This window comes from Chiloscyllium plagiosum, unplaced genomic scaffold (assembly GCF_037043375.1).
Source record: "Chiloscyllium plagiosum isolate Xiang-an unplaced genomic scaffold, Cpla_swu_hap1 HiC_scaffold_46, whole genome shotgun sequence".
Taxonomy (NCBI): domain Eukaryota; kingdom Metazoa; phylum Chordata; class Chondrichthyes; order Orectolobiformes; family Hemiscylliidae; genus Chiloscyllium; species Chiloscyllium plagiosum.
This window is the reverse complement of record NW_028270184.1, coordinates 16,297,667-16,313,847: the sequence shown is the minus strand read 5'-3', so window position 1 is coordinate 16,313,847 and position 16,181 is coordinate 16,297,667. Positions and strand designations below refer to the sequence as shown.

The window sequence follows — 16,181 nt, the reverse complement described above, 5'->3', positions numbered from 1 at the left end:
GTACCTGTGTACAAGAAATTTGTGCAGCAGAACGCCGAAGTCGACCTAGAGGAATCTACAGAGAACGTTCGACATCCAAAGACTATCCTTGGGTTTGAAGTTGATTGTGCTGTAAATTTAAGAGTGAATTTATCAGACCAGTATTGTAGAGTGGGAGGTAAAAGATAGGTTTAAGAGAAAGGAGTTGTAAATAGCCATTGTTTTAATGTTCTCTGTTGGACGTAAAGAATAAAATTGTTAATTTTTATTTTAAATAGTGACCTCTGGGATAGTTCTTTGCCTCTCAAAATTTAACAGATTATGGCACGAGGTGAGCTCCTGTGTGTCATGTTTAAACTAGCAGAGGGGTTTACACTGTGACATAACAATAGCAGTGAAGTTGGGATAGATATGCAGCATTTCTCAAATGAAAGAGTACACCCCCGATGGGTGGAATAGCCTCTGCTCTATGATTCTGCACCATTCATTGTGAATGAAGCAGATCATCCCAGGACAGAGAGAGGAAGAACCCCATCACTCACCTCACAAAGGGATCCGGCAGCTCATGGAGCAATAGGAGAGTGGACACAGGTGGCAGACCAAGTCTGAGCAACCGGTCCTCCAACAAATAGGAGTGAATGAGGGGCAGGGCTAGTGGAATGACACGTGACCATTTGTGCAGAGATATAAAGCAAGTGTCTAAGAGTGAAGAGGAGTCAGTCTGGACGGGGAGGTTTTATAAACACCCAGTGTGGGCTGCTAGATGCAAATTAGAAACTCCCAGTCCTATGTTTGCAACAAATGGGAAAACAGTAGCACAGGTGACTCGGTGGTTAGCACTGTTGCCTCAGAGCGCCAGGGACCCAGGTTCAATGTGAGAGTTTGGACATTCTCCCATGTCTGCGTGGGTTTCCTCCAGGTGCACAAGTTTTCTCCCACAATCCAAAGATGAGCAGGTTAGGTGAATTGGCCATGCTAATTTGCCCGTAATGTCCAGGGCTATATGGGTTAGGTGCATTAGTTAAATGTTAATGTAGACTAATAGGGTGGGGACGAGGTCTGGTTCAGTTGCTCTCCGGAGAGTCGATGTGGACCATAATGGCCGGGTTCCATGCTGTCGGGATTCTATGAACTGTAGGCCTTAGGCGCGGTGGAGCATTATGGGCTCTCCCTCACTCTGGATGTGCCATCTCCCAACTTCTCATAGGAAGCAAAAACAGAAATTGCTAGGAAAGCTTAGCAGGTCCCTCACAGAAAGGGGTCATTGGACTTGATATGTTAATTCTGATTTCTCACCACAGATGCTGCCTGACCCATTGAGCTTTTCCAGCAATTTCTGTTTTTGTTTCTAATTTCCAGCATGCGTTCATGTAAAGCAGACTGATTGAGTCACTCTGAGTGACTCAAACTCCAGGTGACAATGGAAGAGATGGAGATCCTGTCAAAATAAATGAGTCTGCTTTACAGATAAGATAAAGACTCGATGCACAAGTTTTTACAAAAAGCTGATTTATATCACTTTTCTAGCACACAGGTAACCAGACATATATTTACAAACATCATCAGAAGCAGGCACAGAAAACTTGGTTAGGATATAGGTAACAGTAGCATCAAAGAACCAATCCCTACAGTTAATTGGGAACTCATAGGTGATTACCCAGTCCTGATGAACCAGGAAATCCTTTTTCATACACTTTACCCAGTCTGCACACGTTGACACACAGCAGCATGGTGGTCTTTTCCGACACACAGGAGAAAACGAGGTCTGCAGATGCTGGAGATCAGAGTCGAGAATGTGTTGCTGGAAAAGCACAGCAGTCAAGCAGCATCTGAGGAGCAGGAGAATCGATATTTCGGGCCATGCACATTCCTGATGAAGGGCTCTGGCCCGAAACGTCGATTCTCCTGCTCCTCGGATGATGCCTGACCTGCTGTGTTTTTCCAACAACACATTTTCCGACACATAGCCTACATTACACTAATTGTTATGAACATTTATCTGTACTTTCAGCATCTTTAATTGAGCAAGGATTAATAACATCAGTACAAATGTCCTAAAGACCAGAGTTCGTTCTTCGGTGTGAGTCAGAGCAAAATCTTTCAAGCCAGTGGTTCTTTGTGAATTTGCTGGTGTGTTAACAGGTTCGATGATCGAGTGAATCTCTTTCCACACTCAGAACAGGTGAATGGTTTCTCCCCAGTATGAACTCGCTGGTGTATCAGCAGGTTAGATGAATGAGTGAATCGCTTCCCACAATCAGAGCAGGTGAACGGTCTCTCCCCAGAGTGAACTCGCTGATGTATCAGCAGGTTAGATGACCGAGCAAATCCCTTCCCACAGTCACAGCAGATGAATGGTTTTTCTCCAGTGTGAACGCGCTGGTGAATCAGCAGGTGAGTTGTCTGAGTGAATGCTTTCCCACACTCAGAACAAGTGAATGGTCGCTCTCCAGTATGAACTCGCTGATGTATCAGCAGGCTGGACGATCTAGTAAATCCCTTCCCACAGTCAGAACAGGTAAATGGTTTCTCTCCAGTGTGAATTCGTTGGTGTGTCAACAGTTTTGATGAGCAAGTGAATACTTTCCCACATTCGGAACATATGAATGGGCTCTGCCCAGTGTGAACTCGCTGATGTATCAGCAGACTTGATGACCGAGTGAATCCCTTCCCACACTCAGAACAGATAAACGGTTTCTCCCCGGTGTGAACTCGCTGGTGTATCAGTAGGTTAGATGAGTGAGTGAATCCTTTCCCACATTCAGAACAGGTGAATGGTCTCTCCCCAGTGTGAAATCGCTTGTGTTCTAGTAGACTGGATGACTGACTGAATCCTTTTCCACATTCAGAACAGGTGAATGGTTTCTCCCCAGTGTGAACTCGCTGATGTCTCAGCAGTTCGGATGACTGACTGAATCCTTTTCCACAATCAGAGCAGGTGAATGGTCTTTCCCCTGTGTGAACTCGCTGATGTTTGAACATGTCAGATGACCGAGTGAATCTTTTCCCACAATCAGAGCAGGTGAAAGGCTTCTCCCCAGTGTGACTGCGTTGGTGAATTTCCAGCTGGCATGGGTAAAAAAATCCCTTCCCACAATCCCCACATTTCCACAGTCTCTCCACAGTGTGACTGCGCTGGTGTTTGGACATTTCCGAAAAATCTTCACAGACTCTCCCACATGTTGATTATTTGTGTTTTTCTCCGGAGTAAATGGTACTTTTCCCCCCTCAATGTTCAAAATCCTGAGATAAATAGGTTATAATAAACAGACTGAATATCAGATCTGAATTTGATTTCCTCTGCAAATCAACCTTTCAAACAGAAAACTGAAGTAAGGAGAGAGGGAAAACCAGAAGAAAACAGGTTGAGTCTGAGAGAAATTAATCTGGTCCTTTGTGGAGCCCACACATCATTAAAACTGGACTGGTTTATATATCTCCTTCAGGGTCTGAGACCAGTCAGTGCCTGTGCAAAGGTGGGAGAGCCAGTGGCGGGGAGGAGGAGAGGCATTTTATAGATCTGCATATCAATCCTGTTCCTGTTTTCTTCGATCCCTCTGAAAGACTAAGAACAATTGCAGAAGCAAAATAGTGAAAATCTGAAATGATAATTCTAGAGATACTCAGCAGATCTGGTAGTACCTGAAATGGTAACAGATGCAGGAACCATTGAAGAAATGTTTAGATGATCATAAAAGCCTTAACAATATAGTTTACATGTTGAGTGCCAGAAAATGGGATAAGTGTAAATATATGCTTCATGACCAGCATGGATACAATGGGGACATTGTGATCAACAATTCTATATCAGAGTCTATGACCCTATTTTGCTCTGTGTTTCAGTGTGAACCTCTCTATTAGTAAGCAGGCAGGAGTGGCAAGCTTTTTCCTAATGAATTTCATAGGGAAGGAATTGTTTTGGGATATTTTCTGGGTTTAGATCTTTTAAAAAGAATGCAAATGATATATGGACCTTCATATTGAGAGGACTGGAGTACAGGAGCAGGGGTGTCTTTCTGTTCAGGCCTTGGTAAGACCACAAATGGAGTACTGTGTGCAGTTTTGTTCTCCTTTTCAAAGGAAGGATGCCTTGGCTGTTGTTAGAGACTAAAGAAGGTTGCTGAAAATGTGTTGCTGGAAAAGCGCAGCAGGTCAGGCAGCATCCAGGGAACAGGAGAATCGACGTTTCGGGCATAAGCCCTTCTTCAGGAATGGCTTATGCCCGAAACGTCGATTCTCCTGTTCGCTGGATGCTGCCTGACCTGCTGCACTTTTCCAGCAACACATTTTCAGCTCTGATCTCCAGCATCTGCAGTCCTCACTTTCTCCAGTAAAGAAAGTTGACATAGCCACGAAAAGTAATGAGGATCTAAAATGTGATTTCAAGGAGTTGGGTTGGAAGCTAAAAAGCAGGAAAATCCCTCATTTCAGACACTTCTATTATAATCAAAAAAGTGTTTACTTGAGGTGATATACTATACTTTAAAAACTGTGAGAAAATACTCTACACAATTGGTTGTTCCCATTGGGACAGTGTCACTTTCTGAACTGTTTAAACTGAAACTGAGCATCGTACTCAATTTTTCAGCATCACCTTCTCCCTATCTCATCTCACTTTCTGTTTTCATCCAACTCCAAAGCACTGTCATCGAGCCAAGCAGAACTCACAGTTCAGCCTTGCCATATTAATTGTCTACTCACACCTACAGATCTCAGCCTCCTGTACTGTTCCAAAGTAGCTCAATGATAGCTCAGGGAACAGCATCTCATCTTTCAAATTTCAAGATTAACAAAGAGTTATCAGGATCTAGATCACTCCATCTGAAAAGGTACTGGAACTCGAGTCCACATGGAATTTTAAAAGGTAAGTTTGTAGGTATTTCAGAATAAGGAGCTGATACATTAAAAGCATAAAGTGGTTGATTGGGAATAAATATGACAGTTCTTTTAAAGAGACAAAGTGTCATTTGGATAAATCTGTGCCCTTCTCAGGCCAATATCTCCTTCCTCGGCAGCATGGCCCAGAACTGAGCACATACCCCAGAGGTGATCTCACCACATATTTGAATATCTTGCTGCTTTTTGAGTTACAAACATATTATAAATATTTCCCCACAGACAGAACAGACAAACCGTTTTCCTTACACAGTTAAATGCCAATGATATTCAGATCCTGATGACTCTGCTGACTGTCACAACTTGTTTGGAGATCCCAGTCTTCAATTTTTTTCTCAACTAATATCCTGTAAACTGAATTCACAAAAGAAAAAAAATCATTGTCAGTCCAAGATAGAAATCTAGAAGAGACAAACATTTCTAATGCTGGTCTCCCTTCAATTGGAAGGATGTTGTGAAACTTGAAAGGGTTCAGAAAAGATTTACAAGAATGTGCAAAGTTGGAGGGTTTGAACTAAAGGGAGAGGCTAAATAGGCTGAGTCAGTTTTTCCTGGAGTGTCAGAGGCTGAAGGGTGACCTTATGAAATGAGGGTCATGAATGGGGTAAATAGATAAGGTGTCTTCCCTGGATTGGGGGAAAGCAGAACTAAACAGCATAGATTTATGGTGAGAGGAGAAAAATTTGAAAGGGACCTAACAGGGAACTTTTTCATGCATAGGGTGGTACGTGTATGGAATGAGCTGCCAGTGGTGGAGGCTGGTACAATTGTAACATTTAAAAAGCATCTGGATGGATATATGAATAGAAACGTTTAGAGGGAAATGGACCAAGTGCTAACAAGTGGATTAGATTAGTTTAGGATATCTGGTTGGCGGTAGGCATTGGCGAGTAGGACCTAAAGGTCTGTATCCATGCATACATCTCTAGGTTTCAGCTTGCTGTATACAAATGCTCCACTTCAAATTGCTCCGCCCCGACCCAGGAAATAGGAAGTCCATATGCGCTGCTGCACCTTGCCCCCAATAAAGATGGCGCTGTTAATACGAGGCCTATCACCGCCTAAGTCCTGCAGCCGGTTTTCCATTTGCTGCTAACGCGGGTCCGCGAATTTCTAATTCGAGTCTAACAACCTACACCGAATGCTCGTGAAACGCACCAAACCAGACTGACTGTATTTTTCTCCCGATGTCTACTGCTTCTTCTGCTTTCCCTTCGCCACTCAAGCACTAGCCACAGGGGGTCTGTGCCAGTAGCGTTAATGGTCACGTGTGGTCCTGCTCGCTCTCCCCCCCCCCCCATTCACTCCCATTGGTTGGAGGACCAGACGCTGCGGTTTGGTCCGCCAGCCACGCCCTCTCCCCGTTTATTGGTCCCTGTGCTGCCTGTGACGTTGAGGATGAGATCATCAAGAGGCGTCCCGCTCTGGCCCGAGGCGGCAGCCGGTTGCTCTGGAAACCCAGGCTCGACGAGAGGGAGAAGGATGTGGGGGTACGGGCGCCTGTATCTGCGCGCTTGGTCGGTAGCCTGGAACGCGGGGACATCGCCGCCGAGCACAGCGTTTTCTATTTTTAGATTAGATTAGATTCCCTACAGTGTGGAAACAGGCCCTTCGGCCCAACAAGTCCACACCGACCCTCCGAAGAGTAACCCACCCAGACCCATTCCCCTATCCCATATTTACCCCGACTAATGCACCTAACACTATGGGACAATTTAGCACGGCCAAATTACCTAACCTGCACATCTTTGGACTGTGGGAGGAAACCGGAGCACCCGGAGGAAAACCACGCGGACACGGGGAGAATGTACAAACTCCACCCAGACAGTCGCCCGAGGCAGGAATCGAACCTGTGCCCTGGCGCAGTGAGGCAGCAATGCTAACCACTGAGTTCTAGTAATTTTTATTCTTCCTGAGCTTTGTTACAATTAATTTGCTCACAATTTGACAACTCTTGAAATACAACGCAGGACAGTAAATTGCCTAGCACATGGGTTGGCCAACGATGGAATGAGGTCAGGAGATGGAGTTTGATTGATAATTTAGCACATCATTCGGTATCGAATCATTCCTGTTACATTCAAAGCTCTGGACTTAAGTGAGACTCTGCAAGGAATCCTCACACCTGCCTATTGACTGCCTCAGGCAAGCCCCATGCTGATTGCAAACATCATAATGCGGACGTTGTCCATTGAGAGTCAGAGTGAAATTGCCTCTTCTGTGTAACATTCTGGGAGGGAGTAAGATGGATGAAATTGTTCACTTCAAGCAATTCAAGGCAGAGGAAGTGAATCCAGTGAGTTAGCAGATGTTGGAAAGTTTGAGTCAGGTATATATCTCTCTCTGAAAGTTATTGTCAGTATTTGCTCTTATCTTTATACATTTATTTGCCTGCTGAATATGGTGGCCTCTTTCTCAATGTTCTTAAATATAGGATTTCAATCAGAGATAGTCAAGATTTAAGAGGCAGTTAAGATCTATCCACTCTCTAAAGCCTTGCAAATTTATTTTCTTCAAGTGCCCCATTCAATAAAATTTTGAAATAATGTATCACCTCTACTTCAGGTGATGACTTAAGTACACTGTAGGATCAGCAGGATAGAATTTTCAGACATAATTCTCAAATCAAGCTTGATCTGAAGATCTGACCGAGTCACTCGATCCATTTGGACAGGAGTATCATTGAACTTTAAATCTGTGAGGAGAAATAATTAACTGCTCCAGATAGCACTGTGTGCATGGAAAAATTCAGACTGATGAAATGACCTCCTCTAGACCATCTTAGGAGGAAAGTGAGAAACTGGTCACTGGTAGTAGCAACTAGAGGGAAAGGAAGTGAATCCAGGAGTGTGCAGATTTAGGAGAGGTTGGTTCCTATTCCTGTCTTATGGACGCTGACATCTTTTACTCTCTCAGTTTGACACATATTCTTGTCTGAGTAAAATAATGCCTCCTTCTTAGTATTCACAATTATAAGAATGATTTACTCAGGTAACAGCTGATATTTAAGGGGAGTAAATGATAGATATTTCTTGTGTTGTTATTTAATAGATATTCAACATATTGCTTATAGATCTATAAACAAAGTGTCATTATCATTGTTTCTAGTCTTGTAAAACAATTTTGTAGCTACATAATACAATACAATCAGAAAGTCATTATGATACAGGACACATTCATATCTTGACTCCACACCAACACTGCAAAGCAATCCAGTCTGTTCCATTTGCTGCTCTGCATGCTTGTCGCCCTGCAAATTCGCATCCATTAAGTGACCATCAGATTTTGATTTCAAATCGCTGATTGTTTTTGTTTGAACCTTGTCAGGAGCAAATAGAGACAGGCAATAAATGTTGGCTGAGCCAATGATGTCTACATTCTTTGAGTGAATAAGAATAAAAAAAGGCAGTAGTGCAGGTCATTGTTATTTTTCACATTCCTCATATATCTCATACAGCTCTATACTTTACTCAGTTCACCAAATACTATTTAATTACAGGAAACGTAAGTCTGTCACTCAGCATGAATCATCACCTTTTGGAGAATTTAGAGTATGCGTATTAGGTAAAGCAGAGTGAGGATGGAGACAATGCTTGGAATATGAGAGATTTTTGGGCACAAGAGAGGAAGGAATATTTGATTGAAACTAGAGTTGTGCTTTCTGACTCGCTATCCTGGACTGAAAGTGATGATGACTTTTATAATTTTTGTTTTGCAGAGCTGCTTGATTCTTTGGGATCCTGTGAATCTAAGAGTGAAATGTTTGACAGTTCTGACTGCTTCACAAGTTTTTAAACATTATTGTGACCAGAGAAGCAACATGACCTATGCACCACAGTAACAGTGTTCCCATGCAGATTCTGTGGAAAGGGCTTTAACCAGCTAAAAGGCCACAACAAACTTCACATCATTAATAGTGGGGAGAGACTGTACACATGTTCTGTATGTTGATGAACGGATTATTGAATCCAGAAGAATAAAAGGACAGCTGCATCATGATGACACCATGTAAATGTGGGGACTATAGAAAGGATTTCTGTATCCCATTAGCACTGGAAACGCATCACCACTGTCACACTGGTGAGATGCTGTTCAGCTGCTCGGAGTGTGTGAACAGATTGACTCCATCATCCAACCTGATGAAACGTCAGTGGGTTCACAGTGGAGAGCAACCATTCACTTGCTCTGAATGTGGGAGGGCATTTGTCCAGCCTGCAGATTCATCATTGAGTTGTCACTGGGGAGAGGCCATTTCTCTGCCCTGAGTGTGGGAAGAGATTTACTCATTTATCCAACCTGATGAGGCATCAGTGAGTTACCCACAGGGAAAGGCCATTGAGCTGCCCCAAGTATGGAAGGTACCGTGTGATTTTTACAGCCTGCGCATGTACCAATGAGTTCACACTGGGGAGAAGCCTTTCACCTGCTCTGAGTGTGGGAAGGGATTCGCTCAGACATCCAACCTACTGAGACACCAGCAAGTGGATTCTGCTGCTAATCGCATCCAGGACTGAACCACATTCCCTCTGACGCTTGGTGAAAGGGAAGCATTACAGGATTTCACAACTTTTACCCTATGGCCTGATTCTTTTGGAGTTCTTTTTACCAAAAGGTTGTTTTATCTGTGATCACATGGATCATCAATTCAGTGACTACTTTGAAGGTACGTAGCATTTAATTTGCAATTCTATTTGGAATCACACAGTGCACATTATATGTTGCCAGAGAGATGGATTGTGGGACTTACCAGGTTCTTTTGCTGAACATATTTTGGGTCTCCTCACAGAAGGCTGTTGCAGATTTGCTCTTGGGTAATGCGTAACTCACTTGTTTGAACTTTTGAGGGGAAGTAATTCAGGGCAATTTGCCTGCCTATGCTCTCGGGGAAGAAAATCCAGGAGGTGACCTCAGTGAAAGGCAGTGAGCCTTGTGACAGGAAGTAGCCAGTTGAATAGTTAACAACAAACCAAAGAACTGCAGTTTCTGGAAATCAGAGACAAAAACTGAAATTGCTGGAGAAGGTTAGCAAATCTGGTAGCATCTGTGGAGAGAATGCAGAGTTAATACTTTGGATCCAGTGAACCTTCTTCAGTTCTCACCAACATCTTGTTGGCAGCAAACCACAAGTTACAAACTCATATAGAATTTGGAATGTGACATCATTGTGATGCGGGGATGAACAGGCATCAGATTATTGTGGAAAAGGCAGCATAAGTGAAAGAACAGATTCTCACTCAGCTGCTAAGAAAAAATAGTGTAGAAGGTGGAAGTGCGTCCAAAGGAGTGGTTTCTTTTCCCTATCTTTGGGATGAACATTTAAAGGCAAATTGTCAGACAATTAAAAAGTAATCCAGTGAAAATGGCTGGTGTTTCTCCAGAGAAAGTCATACCAAAAGGTAAAGTTATGTTCAATCTGTACCTTCTAATGCATTCAGTGTAGAGGAAAATAGAGACAGGAGGGATTCTGGTGAATTAATATTTGAAGGGAAGTAACTTTTTTTTCTCTGATAAGAGGTGAGAAAAATTGTAATCCTGAGAGTTACTGGCTCAATATAGATCTTATTATTAGAAAAAGATTGACTTTTCTTCAAGAAGTTCATTGTATGAATACGGTATATTTTTAGTAATTGTGTGCATACCCCATTGTCTACATGAATTTAGATTGTGCTCTGGTAAATGAGTGTTATTTTTGATGTTGTTTCCAAATTACAAACAGTAAGTGATAGACAGAGTTTAGCGATCCCACAACCAACGGATCCGATCTAAGCTCTGCAGTCCTTCCACATCCAGTCGTGAATGGCGGTGGACAATTTAAACAACTCACTGGAGGAGAAGGCTCCATAAATATCCCCATCCTCAATGATGGAGGAACCCAGCACATCAGTAGAAAGGATAAGGCTGATTCATTCGCAACAATCTTCAGTCAGAAGTGCCGAGTGGATGATCCATCTCAGGCTCCTCCAGTGGTCCCCAGCATCACAGATACCAGTCTCCAGCCAATTCGATTCACTCCAAGTGATGACGAGAAATGGCTGGAACATTGGATACTGCAAAGGCAATGGGCCCTGATAACATTCTGACAATGGTACTGAAGATATATGCTCCAGAACTTACCGGTCCCCTCTTCCAGTACAGTTACAACACTGGCATCAACCCAACAATGTGAAAAATTGCCCAGGAATGCCCTGTACATGACAAATCCAACCTTACCAATCAGTCTCCTGTCATTATCAGTAAAGTGATGGAAGGGGTCATCAGCAGTCCTATCAAGCAGCACCTGCTCAGCAACACCCTGCTCGGTGACGCCCAGTTTGAGTTTTGCCAGCGTCACTCAGCTCCTCACCTCATTACAGCCTTGGTTTAGACATGGACAAGAGCGCTGAATTCCAGAGGTGAGGTGAGAGTGGCATCAAGTCCACATTTGACCGAATGTGGCATCAAGGAGCCCTGGCCAAACTAGAATCAATAGGTATCGGGGGAAAAATTCACTGGTTAAAGTCATACCTAATGCAAAGGAAGATGGTTGTGGTTGTGAAGGGTCAGTCATCTTAACTCCAAGACATCTCTTTAGGAGTCCCTTAGGGTAGTGTCCAAGGCCGACAATCTTCAGCTGCTTTATTAATGATCTTTCCTCTGTCATAAGGTCAGAAGTGGGTAAGTTCGCTGATGATCGCACAATGTTCAGCACCATTTGCGACGACTCAGATACTGAAGCAGTCCGTGGTTAAATGCAACAAGATCTGGACAATATCCAGGCTTGGGGTGACAAGTAACATTCACACCACACAAAGGCCAGACAATGACCATCACTGACACTCTAACCATCCTTGACGTTGAACAGTATTACCATCATTAAATCCCCCATTGTCAACATCCTTGGGGTTACCATTGACCGGAAACTCAACTGGACTCACCAGTTGGTATAGTGGATACAGTGGGTACAAGAGCAGGTCAGAAATGAGGGATACTGCAGTGAGTAACTCACCTCCTGACACCCCAAAGTCTATCCACCATCTACAAGGCAGAAGTCAGGAGTGTGATGGAATTCTCCCCACTTGCCTGAATGTTTGCAGTTCCAACAACACTCAAAACGCTTGATACCATCCAGGACAAAACAACCCGCTTGATTGGCACCACAACTACAAACATTCAGTCCGTCATCCGGTGCAACAGTGTGTACTATCTACAAGATGCACTGCAGAAATTCACCAAAGATCCTTAGGTGGCACCTTCCAAACCCACAAATGCTTCCACCTAGAAGGACAAGGGCAGCAAGTACATGGGAACACCTGGAAGTTCCCCTCCAAGCCACTCACCACCTTGACTTAGAAATATACTGCCGTTTCTTCAGTCTTTGGGTCAAAATCCTGGAAATCTCTCTCTACCAGCATGGTGGGTCAACTCACAGCAAGTAGAATGCAGCAATTCAAGAAGGCAACTCACCACCACCACCACAAATAGGGATGGTCTATCAATGTTGGCCAACCAGCGACGCCCAAGTCCTATGAATGGACGGGTTGGACCAAAGGGTCTGTTTCCTTGCTGTACATCTCTATGACTCTATGAATGAATAAAAATAAAATTCCAGGAGCAACACAGTTGGTCAAACCACTCTGTTTTAACCAAAACAGAAGAATTTATTTACACGTGAGCAAAAGAAAATCTAATTTCAAGTAACTTTACTATTTGAAGACCCAACCAACACGAAAAACTTAACAAAGAACTGTGGCAATATCCTGCATCATCCCTTAACACACCCCTTGGCAAAAAGTTCAATTAAACACAGTTTCTTACTGGACACAGTTCACAGAGAGAGAGAGAGAAAAGATTAACATGGAGCTGTTTCTTTGAGTCCCTAGCTGAAATTAAGCAAAACTAGAAAAAACCCTGAACTTTTATCTCAAAGAAACAGCTCCATGCTGATTTTTTTCTCTCGCTCTCTCTGTGATCTCTCTCTCTCGATCACTGATCTCTCTCTCTGATCTCTCTCTCTGATTTCTCTCGCGCTCTCTCTGAACACTCTGATCTCTCTCTCCATTGCTCTCTCTGATCTTGCGCTCTCTGATCGCTATCTCGCGCGCTCTCTCTGTGATATCTCTCTCTCTGTGATATCTCTCTCTCTGTGATATCTCTCTCTCTGTGATATCTCTCTCTCTGTGATATCTCTCTCTCTGTGATATCTCTCTCTCTCTCTGTGATATCTCTCGCTCTCTGTGATATCTCTCTCTCTCTGTGATATCTCTCTCTCTCTGTGATATCTCTCTCTCTCTGTGATATCTCTCTCTCTGTGATATCTCTCTCTCTGTGATATCTCTCTCTCTGTGATATCTCTCTCTCTGTGATATCTCTCTCTCTGTGATATCTCTCTCTGTGATATCTCTCTCTCTGTGATATCTCTCTCTCTGTGATATCTCTCTCTCTGTGATATCTCTCTCTCTGTGATATCTCTCTCTCTGTGATATCTCTCTCTCTGTGATATCTCTCTCTCTGTGATATCTCTCTCTCTGATCTCTCTCTCTGTCTGATCTCTCTCTCTCTCTGTCTGATCTCTCTCTCTCTCTCTCTCTCTCTCTCTCTCTCTCTCTCTCTCTCTCTCTCTCTCTCTCTCTCTCTCTCTCTCTCTGATCTCACCCCCTCTCTCTCTCTGTCTGATCTCTCTCTCATCTCTCTCTCTGTCTCTCTCTCTCTGTCTGATCTCTCTCTCTCTCTGTCTGATCTCTCTCTCTCTCTCTGTCTGATCTCTCCCTCTCTCTCTGTCTGATCTCACCCCCTCTCTCTCTCTGTCTGATCTCTCTCTCTGTCTGATCTCTCTCTCATCTCTCTCTCTGTCTCTCTCTCTCTGTCTGATCTCTCTCTCTCTCTCTGTCTGATCTCTCTCTCTCTCTCTGTCTGATCTCTCTCTCTCTCTGTCTGATCTCTCTCTCTCTCTGTCTGATCTCTCTCTCTCTCTGTCTGATCTCTCTCTCTCTCTGTCTGATCTCTCTCTCTCTCTCTCTCTCTCTCTCTCTCTCTCTCTCTCTCTCTCTCTCTCTCTCTCTCTCTCTCTCTCTCTCTCTCTGATCTCTCCCTCTCTCTCTGTCTGATCTCACCCCCTCTCTCTCTCTGTCGGATCTCACCCCCTCTCTCTCTCTGTCTGATCTCTCTCTCTGTCTGATCTCTCAGTCACTCTCTCTCTGTCTCTCTCTCTCTGTCTGATCTCTCTCTCTCTCTGTCTGATCTCTCTCTCTCTCTCTGTCTGATCTCTCCCTCTCTCTCTGTCTGATCTCACCCCTCTCTCTCTCTCTGTCTGATCTCTCTCTCTGTCTGATCTCTCTCTCATCTCTCTCTCTGTCTCTCTCTCTCTGTCTGATCTCTCTCTCTCTCTCTGTCTGATCTCTCTCTCTCTCTCTGTCTGATCTCTCTCTCTCTCTGTCTGATCTCTCTCTCTCTCTCTGTCTGATCTCTCTCTCTGTCTCATCTCTCTCTGTCTGTCTATCTCTCTCTCTCTGTCTGATCTCTCTCTCTCTCTCTCTGTCTGATCTCTCTCTCTCTCTCTCTCTGTCTGATCTCTCTCTCTCTCTCTGTCTGATCTCACCCCCTCTCTCTCTCTGTCTGATCTCTCTCTCTGTCTCATCTCTCTCTGTCTGTCTGATCTCTCTCTCTCTGTCTGATCTCTCTCTCTCTCTCTCTGTCTGATCTCTCTCTCTCTCTGTCTGATCTCTCTCTCTCTCTCTCTCTCTGTCTGATCTCTCTCTCTCTCTCTCTGTCTGATCTCTCTCTCTCTCTGTCTGATCTCACCCCTCTCTCTCTATCTGATCTCTCTCTCTGTCTGATCTCTCTCTCTCATCTCTCTCTCTTTGTCTCTCTCTCTGTCTGATCTCTCTCTCTGTCTCTCTTCTCTGTCTGGTCTCTCTCTCTCTGTCTGATCTCTCTCTCTCTGTCTGATCTCTCTCTCTCTCTCTGTCTGATCTCTCTCTCTCTCTCTGTCTGATCTCTCTCTCTCTCTCTGTCTGATCTCTCTCTCTCTCTCTGTCTGATCTCTCTCTCTCTCTCTCTGTCTGATTCTCTCTCTCTCTCTGTCTGATCTCTCTCTCTCTCTCTGTCTGATCTCTCTCTCTCTCTCTCTCTGTCTGATCTCTCTCTCTCTCTCTCTGTCTGATCTCTCTCTCTCTCTCTGTCTGATCTCTCTCTCTCTCTCTGTCTGATCTCTCTCTCTCTCTCTCTCTCTGTCTGATCTCTCTCTCTCTCTCTCTCTCTGTCTGATCTCTCTCTCTCTCTCTGTCTGATCTCTCTCTCTCTCTCTGTCTGGTCTCTCTCTCTCTCTCTGTCTGATCTCTCTCTCTCTGTCTGATCTCTCTCTCTCTCTCTGTCTGATCTCTCTCTCTCTCTCTGTCTGATCTCTCTCTCTCTCTCTCTCTCTGTCTGATCTCTCTCTCTCTCTCTCTCTCTGTCTGATCTCTCTCTCTCTCTCTCTCTCTGTCTGATCTCTCTCTCTCTCTGTCTGATCTCTCTCTCTCTCTCTGTCTGATCTCTCTCTCTCTCTCTGTCTGGTCTCTCTCTCTCTGTCTGATCTCTCTCTCTCTGTCTGATCTCTCTCTCTCTCTCTGTCTGATCTCTCTCTCTCTCTCTGTCTGATCTCTCTCTCTCTCTCTCTGTCTGATCTCTCTCTCTCTCTCTCTGTCTGATCTCTCTCTCTCTCTCTCTGTCTGATCTCTCTCTCTCTCTCTGTCTGATCTCTCTCTCTCTCTCTGTCTGATCTCTCTCTCTCTCTCTCTGTCTGATCTCTCTCTCTCTCTCTGTCTGATCTCTCTCTCTCTCTCTGTCTGATCTCTCTCTCTCTCTCTGTCTGATCTCTCTCTCTCTCTCTGTCTGATCTCTCTCTCTCTCTCTGTCTGATCTCTCTCTCTCTGTCTGTCTGATCTCTCTCTCTCTCTCTGTCTGATCTCTCTCTCTCTCTCTGTCTGATCTCTCTCTCTCTCTCTGTCTGATTCTCTCTCTCTCTCTCTGTCTGATCTCTCTCTCTCTCTCTCTGTCTGATCTCTCTCTCTCTCTCTGTCTGATCTCTCTCTCTCTCTCTGTCTGTCTGATCTCTCTCTCTCTCTCTGTCTGTCTGATCTCTCTCTCTCTCTCTGTCTGATCTCTCTCTCTCTCTCTGTCTGATCTCTCTCTCTCTCTCTGTCTGATCTCTCTCTCTCTCTCTGTCTGATCTCTCTCTCTCTCTCTGTCTGATCTCTCTCTCTCTCTCTGTCTGATCTCTCTCTCTCTCTCTCTGTCTGGTCTCTCTCTCTCTCTGTCTGATCTCTCTCTCTCTCTCTGTCTGATCTCTC

General features: G+C 44.3%; 1 protein-coding gene and 2 long non-coding RNA genes across 4 annotated transcripts in view; 1 reads left to right on the top strand and 2 right to left on the bottom strand.

The window, feature by feature from the left end:
- Window positions 1–1,938: 1,938 nt before the first annotated feature.
- Window positions 1,939–6,134, bottom strand: LOC122543937 (uncharacterized). Its single transcript, XM_043682888.2, has 3 exons — window positions 6,034–6,134; window positions 5,125–5,229; window positions 1,939–3,544 (listed from the first exon to the last, which is right to left on the bottom strand). The coding sequence occupies exon 3, from the start codon at window positions 3,127–3,129 to the stop codon at window positions 2,080–2,082; it is 1,050 nt and encodes a 349-aa protein (XP_043538823.1). The 5' UTR covers window positions 3,130–3,544; window positions 5,125–5,229; window positions 6,034–6,134; the 3' UTR covers window positions 1,939–2,079.
- Window positions 6,135–6,230: 96 nt separating this feature from the next.
- Window positions 6,231–16,181, top strand: part of LOC122543945 (uncharacterized) — a 39,654-nt gene continuing 29,703 nt past the window's right edge. Inside the window, exons 1-2 of one of the 2 annotated variants that reach the window (XR_006310195.2) lie at window positions 6,231–6,365; window positions 8,594–9,538. This is a non-coding gene — a long non-coding RNA (uncharacterized LOC122543945). Of the gene's footprint in view, window positions 6,366–6,438; window positions 7,205–8,593; window positions 9,539–16,181 lie in introns of those variants that run through there. The other variant, XR_015754608.1, reaches the window with a different exon arrangement.
- Window positions 7,733–16,181, bottom strand: part of LOC148136243 (uncharacterized) — a 24,003-nt gene continuing 15,554 nt past the window's right edge. Inside the window, exons 2-3 of the long non-coding RNA XR_015754609.1 lie at window positions 9,623–9,858; window positions 7,733–8,194 (exon numbers count right to left, since the gene is read on the bottom strand). This is a non-coding gene — a long non-coding RNA (uncharacterized LOC148136243). The remainder of the gene's footprint in view (window positions 8,195–9,622; window positions 9,859–16,181) is intronic.